The sequence below is a fragment of the Carassius carassius genome, chromosome 26, assembly GCF_963082965.1.
Source record: "Carassius carassius chromosome 26, fCarCar2.1, whole genome shotgun sequence".
Lineage (NCBI taxonomy): Eukaryota > Metazoa > Chordata > Actinopteri > Cypriniformes > Cyprinidae > Carassius > Carassius carassius.
Window position 1 is genome coordinate 17,146,646 of NC_081780.1, and position 8,194 is coordinate 17,154,839.

Genomic DNA, 8,194 nt, shown 5'->3' on the forward strand with positions numbered 1-8,194 from the left:
CTTCGGCCTGCCTCTTACTAACCTCACATCCTCTGTAAGCAGTACTGTGTTCCCCTCCACAGTTACAACACTTCAGCTTTGTACCCTCCTGGCATTTTCCATACTCATGTTCTCCACTACATTTTCCACATCTCTGCTTTCCCTTACACACTGCCGCTACATGCCCATATCTTTGGCATTTAAAGCATCTGATTGGAGGGGGAATATATAACCTTACATCGTAGCACATAAAGCCAATGTACACTTTTTCTGGAAGTTTTTCCTGATCAAAATTGATCATAGCCGAAAGACTATCCTGCATATTGCCATTTCTGTTCACTTTTAGACGTCTGACTTAATTTACTCGAGCATTTGTTATGTTTCTTTTCACATCATCAACCGATACGTTAACCGGAATCCCTATAATGACTCCTTTTGTGAATTTCTTGTAAGTCTTGAAACATTCCACTTTCTTTCTATTGACTATGTTCATTTTGATTGCTTTCCCTTGCTGTTTCTCATCCTTACACACAATCATCAGGGCTCCATTTCTTAGTACTTTGGCACTCTTTATTTCACCAATTTCCTTATTTAGCGATTTTGTTAGTTGTATTGGATTCATACCTCCAAACGAGTCCCCGTCATCCACAAGTTTTGCAAAAAATTACATGCTCCTCCCTCCGCTTCTCCACCGTATTTGATCCTCTGTCTGAGTCACTTTCATCAGTTTTATTTTTCCTTTTCTTTTTCCGTTTATTCCTAACCGACTCCCAGCTTTCACATATCCCCCCACCTACTTCCATCTCTCCTGGTTCATTTCCTGATCCGTCACTTCCTTCCACACACTCCTGTCCATTCACAGTCCAGCTGTTGCCAACCACCCTGGGAGTCGACATCCTCCGAACGATCATGCATCTAAGTGATTAATGACAAAATTTTCGAGTGGAGTATCTCTTTAAGTTGATTATCTGAATGAGGGCCACCCGTGCTTAATTAGTTGATTATCTGAACATTCCCCTCCCGAATGGTGTTAATAAAAGAAGAATAAGATTTCTCATTATTGGCTTCAGATAATTCCCAGTGCACAAAGACTGACCAGATTGCGGTTTGCGCTTTAGCTTACAGTGTTTACCTTCTTTTATACATTTTTAACATTCTTTGTACTTGTAATTATTAGAGAATCACAAATACCCCAAAAACAAATAAAAATATGCATGTTTATTTTACATTTTTATTTTTTTTGTAAAGTCATTTTTTATATATTTCTACATTTTGTAATCATAGAAATATATTTCATATAAGCTATGAATGTGCTTTTAATGTATTTAAATTTAATAGTGTGATATCATATTGGCTTTATATAGACCCTGCTGTAAGATATCTGCATTGGCCATCAAAATTCATATCAGTGTATGACTAATTTTACACATTTGACCTGATCAATATCATTGAAATAACTCACAATTTAGCTTTTTCTTTAAAAAAAAAAAAAAGTATGGCGAACAAGCTGAGCTTAACCTTAACCTACACTAAACCAGAACTATTCATTTAAACAAATAACAGGTTTCCTTTAAAGGCTTTTTTCCCCTTCTTCAAGTCATCACAATTTCGTCCGCTTATGCGGATATCCGCCCAATCTGGCAACCCCTTGTGTTGGAGTAATGTATGGGAGTCAACACTGGATGGAAATATAGAGACACTGTACAAGGACATAAAAACACATGGATTGAAATAACATTATCATGGTATGCAACCGATCGTTATGTTGTCCTTTAATAATGTGCAGATTACTGCGATGATATAGACGCGTTTTCTTAGGCGTTTTCTTATAGGTGGTGGAGCTTCTGTTGCAGTTTTTGGGACATTTCTTCCCTGCAAAATGTCATGCTAAATTACGGTTTTTACACTGTATTACACAAAACACAAAATATTGAAACAGAAAACGTATACTCTAAAAGACTTATATAAACGACCTTTGCTACTGTAAGCACACAAACAAGAGTGTCAAAGGTAACATTTCGTCATCAGCATTAGCCCATGAGCTACACTTAAGGTTCTTCATCATTACAGGAATTTATACGACAATCTGATAGCTAGATCATCTATCTTCCATCTATATTTCGTATTATTAATCATAATTTTCTAAAGGTAAGATTTGAAATATTTGCAGAAAAGTACAGTTCGCAGTTTTCTCTTCCTTCGTCTGGGTCTCATAAACACCACCGAGCACAACTTCAGCTAAACTCATGTCTCATGCCAAGTGGTTGTTGTTTCATTCATAATTTTTCTCTGGTAACATGTTGTGAAGTTTCTGTAAAGTGAAGATAATGCTGCAACTTAAATCTTTTTGGTTGTTGTCGTTGTTTTTCCAGACATTTCTGTCCCGACGCGGTTTGGATCGGTCTAATATCTGATACGGAACCTTTCCCAGAAGAAACATCTTACCGGACTCATTTATATCATGTTGGCACCTATAAGGTACAGACATTTTTTTCACACATGTCCCTTACAATTTTTTTTTTTTTTTTTTTTGCAAAGACAGACAGTGGTGGCCAATCCCGTTAGCGCATATGCAGCGAGGGCAAAATATATACGTTACCATGTTGTAGTTCATTTCACAAACGCTATCGTATCATCGTTTATCAGCCCTCAATTTTTTATTTATTTAATTTTTTTAATTTATTTATTATAATTTATTCTCCTTACCATTGTCCCAAAGCCCATTTTTTTTGTCTTTCTTGGAAAATTCTATGACAATGAATGTCAATGTTGACTGAATGTTAACTTACTTAAAAAAGAACGGGGAGCTGAACAAAAGCATCATAAATATGGTCGACATGATTCTTGCCTTGTATTCCAAGTCGTCGGAAGCTTTAACAGTTGTTTGAAGATCAATCATAAAAATTCTCGAAATAAACGTTGTTATTGACTGAAAATTCCAAATCCTCGTCAGCTCTTCTGAGGAAGAGAGCGAAGCCCGATTCATAACCGTTTGTGATTCGGATCTTTTCAATGAATCAATTCAGAACTAATTGGTTAATCATTTGGTTTATTTACCAATAGATACTAACCCAAAACTCTGCCACTACTTTTTTTATTTATTATAATTTATTTAAACATACTAATTGCTGATACACAACCTTGCTGTTTAATAGAATACAAGACATTGGTTTTACAGTTTTCAATCTCATTTCATTTGTATAGGACTGTGAGCACTGAGAGGGGGACTTGTCCTCTGCTAACTGTTCAGCCCAACCGAGCACAGGTGGACGAGAAATTTCAGATTGTCATAATGAATTTACTGCCAAATCAAAAGGTGACGCTACACTCTCTACATCAATCAGAGGACAAGGACTTCTGGGAGGCTTTCGGACACTACATCAGTGATGAATACGGGACAGTGACAGGTGCACAGTCTAATCCATGACATTTAGAGTTATTAAAGCTATTACGGTAATATACGTAGTACCTGCCAACAACATACAATACCATTCAAAAGTTTTGGATCAGTAAGATTTTACAGTAATATTTTCTACAATACGCTCAAGTAACAAAAAAACAGCATGCAGTCAATATTGTATTGCATTTCTGGTGTGATATGTATGTATATATATATATATATATATATATATATATATATATATATATATATATATATATATATATAAACATACATATATATATATATAAACATACACATAAGTAACATTTGTCAATATTGAAAACATTTGTGCTGCTCAAATGTTTTGCGCAAGCCCTGATACATTTCAGGATCCTTAGAAGAATAGGAAGTTCAAAAGAGCAGCTTTTATTCGAAATATACATTTTTGTAATCGTATAAAAGTCTTTATTGTCATCTTGGATCCAATTAGTTAAACCTGAACTACATTAAATGATAATGAATAACCTACTTTGACCAACATAAAAAAATTGAAATTTAGTGGCCAAAGATGAAAGTTTGGGAGGCACCTATGAAGGCACAGAGCAGATGGGGTTGCTGTGGAGCATGAGGCCCGTGCCAGGAAGTCGACCTGGACTCAGGTAACTGAGGCTGGCAAAATCTGATGTTTTTAAGTTTAAATTCCCTTTTTAAACAAATGAATACAAAAAGTGAGAAGTACTGTAAGTCTTGGATGAGTCATCAATTTCTTCAGCATTGTCCTCCACTAATCTTTGATACCTGTCTCTTGTATTCAAGGCTGCGTAAGACGAATATACTCACACCAATAGTAATTCACATCTCAGTATACAGTGGGCATCTATCTCAAGACTTCAGCCAGCAAACACCCCTGGCAAGCAGTGTCACTGAGCGCTGGTACGTTGCTCCAGGTGTGCAGAGGGTGAACATCAGGGAGAATGGAGTACGAGGAACTTTATTTCTTCCTCCAGGTAAACACACCCAAACAATGATGTAATGATACATTAAAAAACAGTTCATATATATATATATATATATATATATATATATATATATATATATATATATATATGTGTGTGTTTATATATATATATATATATATATATATATATATATATGTATGTTTATATATATATATATATATATATATATATATATATATATATATATATATATATATATATATATATATATACATACATATCACACCAGAAATGCAATACAATATTGACTGCATGCTGTTTTTTTATCTGTTTTACTTGATGTATGTCACAATAAAAAAGGACATCTTTCTATTTAATTGAAATCAAAACCACTTGACACATGTGTCTGTGATTGTATGCTTTCACCCAGCGGGGTATTATTGAGTACATACAGACAATTGTCTTGGAGACTTTTAGGTCCTGTAAACTGCTTGTAAATAGCTTGCCATGTGCTTTTTTAGGTCCTGGGCCGTACCCAGGAGTGCTGGACCTGTGGGGAGGAGGTGGTGGTTTGGTTGAGTATCGTTCTGGCTTGCTTGCATCTCATGGCTTTGCATCCATGGCACTCGAGTACCTCGCTGCAGAAGAGCTGAGAACAGCTGATGTTGATGTGTCGTACTTTGAGGTAATGTAATTCAAAACGTTTGACAGTCTCCTAAAAGTGTAGCAACTCTGACATGATCTGTCACCGACCTGTCATTTCATTTGTCACCCATGCATTTTGGTGCACTTCCAGTTTCCCTCTTCCCAGGTCTTTCTGTCTTCATATTTTTGTGTGTGCATATATATATATATATATATATATATATATATATATATATATATATATACTGTTCCTGTAGAAAGCATACCAGATCCTGCAGAATCATCCGAAGGTACAGAGAGACCGTTTGGCAATGCTCGGGCTGTCTTTTGGAAGTGCCGTCACACTCAGTATGGCAGCCTACTCTAAAGTCATCAAGGTTTGCTTCACCTACACACATGGACAGTTATCTACATTTAAAAGCAGCTTTTTAGCTTGTAATGTCATATTACTGTGTTGTAGCCCCAGTGCTGTGTGTGTATCAGCGGAAGTCATGTGTTTCCCATTGATAAATCCCTCTTTGAAGTCTTTGAGGAAATGAAAAAGTGAGTGAATATTAAACATTATTAACATTATTATCCGACTGAGCCTTATCCAAAGCTTTGGTGGTTCTTGAACTTTGGAGTTTGAAGAATGTTTAGAGAAAATGTGACCTTTTTTATTAAAGATAATATTAGTTTAGTTATCCAGAGCATTTGAGGGAAATTTCCCCACACATTTAATTGCTAGAATATTTAAACGAGAAGATTGGAGACATTTACAGTCCTAATCATGATCCTAATCATAAACGGTAACAACAAATGTTTTATTTTTTCAGGTATATGGGTAGGGTATATATGAATAAAGAGAACCAGGTAATACACAAAGGCATTATCTTACCAATTCCCTCAGACCCAGCTCTCAAAGTGGATGTGAGTACAGTTTACAGATTATATAGATTTGTTCATAGGTGGTCTTTTTCTTTGTTGTTGTTTTTAATGTTAGCTCTGTTTTTTCACACACACACACACACACACACACAAAGGTTGGGAGAATAAAGTGCCCTCTTCTGTTGGTGAACGCTGGTGACGATCAGAACTGGGCTTCTGTTGAATCTGCTGAAGATGTGAGTCACGTATGTTTCACTTTGGCTAAACTGACCATATAACATTTATGATTTCATAAGATATCTGAAAAGAACAGCCCTTGTAAAACATTAGACAATAAGACAGTATTAAAGGAATAGTTACCAAAAATGAAAATTCTGTTATCAATTCATGCACATCAGTTCATTTTCCCCCCTCTTTGTATCAGTATTATTGATTACTAAAATTATGAAAAGCTGAAATAAAATAGAATTAGAAACACTTTTTTACACTTAAATGTAGAGCTGAAATAGTTGAAGCACTAAAACCATTTATTATTATTACTATAATTTTTTTAAATACAATATTTTTAAATAAACACTTACTGAAACAAACTAAATTTTAAATTAAAATTGATCAGATTAAAATAAAACCGTAATAGAATGTTAGCAACAGTAACAAAGAGTTTGGGTGACCATTGACTTCCAGTGAATGGACAGACATAAATGACTGAGATATTTCTCAAAATATGATATATTATTGTGATTATATATTCACAGAATATTAATTTCTGAACTGCAACTTTAGACATGTGCTATCAATCTTGGCCACTAGGTGCCACGATCACTATAAACATGAAGTCTTAGGAATTCTTGGAAACTTAGATCCTTGATATGGGTCTTTTACACTCAGATGGAGATGATGATGGAGAAAGCAGGAAATCGACACCTGTTGACGGTCCTGACGTATCCTGACGCAGGTCATCTGATAGAACCTCCGTACTCACCTCACTTCAGAGCGTCTAACTTCATCCTGCAGGAAATGAAGGAGAAGAGTAAGCATGCATGAGCTACTGTTTATTTTCCTTAATGCTTTTTTTGTGTAAGATCAAAGTATTAAGACCTTCTTAAATGTTTGATCATATGTGCAATATATTCCTTGAGCATTCACTGAATGTGTTGTTGTTGCTGCAGTTGTCATGCTGTGGGGTGGACAGACGAAACCGCACGCATATGCTCAAGAGGACGCATGGGAGAAGATTTTAACATTTCTGCGCCAGCACCTCTACTTCAGTTCAAACTTTGCAGTAAAAGCCAAACTGTAGTTCTATCATCTAGAGCAATTCAACTTTATTTCAAACAATGTTGATAATGATCGCCAGCACGTATTACTTTTCACCTTGGTATCTGTAAAAAAATAAACGTTGAGCAAGTATTATATTTTTTAATACTTTTGTAGTATAAGTTACACATAAATGCATTATTAAGGCTTGTAATGATGTTATAGGTTATGATGACAATAACTAAAGGCATTACAAGAACAGTTTAGGATGTGCTGAGCAATATTTCTTGATGCATTAAAGACAATACTTGGGCAGTATTTTTTTTTTATTCTTCTGTTTGTACCCAAAATCCATTTCTAAGAACGTGTTAGAAAGGCAAAGTTGAAATGAGATCAATCCATTCTCTAATTTAACTGTTTTAAAAAGTAATTTCTAAAGCGAATATCATGATTGTTATATAATTTTGATAATATTTTGAACAGAAGGACTGATGCAAAAGCCACCAGATTACAGATTTTAAAAATAATGACATCAATATTTAGTTTGTTTTAATATTTGTTAGTATAAAAATGTAATATAGAAATGTACTACTTAACTTTGAATGTAATATTCAATGCCATGTTTTTAAATTCACAAATCAGTTGTGGATGAATAAATATGCTATTTTAAAAATCCTGTCTTTTTCATTTAAAAGTGAAAGAGTGTTTTATTTTTTATTTATTTATATTGTATATTGCTTAGGTATTAAGTAATTACAATTAGGCTTATGGTTTTTTTTCTGTTGCATTTGGCTTTGGTGGGACTACACTGATGCTTGGGGGAGAGAGAAAATGTTAGTTTTAGTGTCTAAAATGCAGAACAACTAATTCCAATAATGGAGATAATATTTTAACACAGTTTTATTCTGTTAACATTAGGTTTCAAAGGAAAATGCTAATAAAAATTAAGAACTGTTTTACATTATTCATAATGCCACATAGAATCATCGATTTAAGGTTTTTGTTTTTCGAAAGAATAAGAATATGTGGAAAGTATGAATGTTGTAACGTAATTACCGTGTTTGTTCAATTAAAACGTTGTTTGTCAGCGCGCCTGCGATACGAT

At 34.4% G+C, this 8,194-nt stretch overlaps 1 protein-coding gene across 4 annotated transcripts; it reads left to right on the plus strand.

Annotated features, from left to right (window-relative positions):
- Positions 1–1,626: 1,626 nt before the first annotated feature.
- Positions 1,627–7,762, plus strand: LOC132105907 (acyl-coenzyme A thioesterase 1-like). Of its 4 annotated transcripts, none has more exons than XM_059511432.1 (12): positions 1,627–1,724; positions 2,352–2,457; positions 3,184–3,386; positions 3,921–4,020; positions 4,178–4,368; positions 4,842–5,005; positions 5,223–5,342; positions 5,426–5,508; positions 5,781–5,874; positions 5,988–6,068; positions 6,721–6,862; positions 7,002–7,762. In XM_059511432.1, the coding sequence occupies exons 2-12, from the start codon at positions 2,441–2,443 to the stop codon at positions 7,130–7,132; spliced, it is 1,326 nt and encodes a 441-aa protein (XP_059367415.1). In that variant the 5' UTR covers positions 1,627–1,724; positions 2,352–2,440; the 3' UTR covers positions 7,133–7,762. The 4 variants fall into 4 exon arrangements, with proteins under 4 accessions (XP_059367415.1, XP_059367417.1, XP_059367416.1 ...); XM_059511434.1 differs by lacking the exon at positions 1,627–1,724 and adding an exon at positions 1,997–2,127; XM_059511433.1 differs by lacking the exon at positions 1,627–1,724 and adding an exon at positions 2,008–2,032.
- The last annotated feature ends 432 nt before the right edge of the window (positions 7,763–8,194 follow it).

Bases quoted from the DNA above. Each gene is read 5' to 3' on its own strand.
- LOC132105907 (XM_059511432.1), top strand. The intron at 4,021-4,177 runs GTAACTGAGGCT...CTTGTATTCAAG, and splicing joins GGAAGTCGACCTGGACTCAG to GCTGCGTAAGACGAATATAC. The intron at 5,343-5,425 runs GTTTGCTTCACC...ACTGTGTTGTAG, and splicing joins CCTACTCTAAAGTCATCAAG to CCCCAGTGCTGTGTGTGTAT.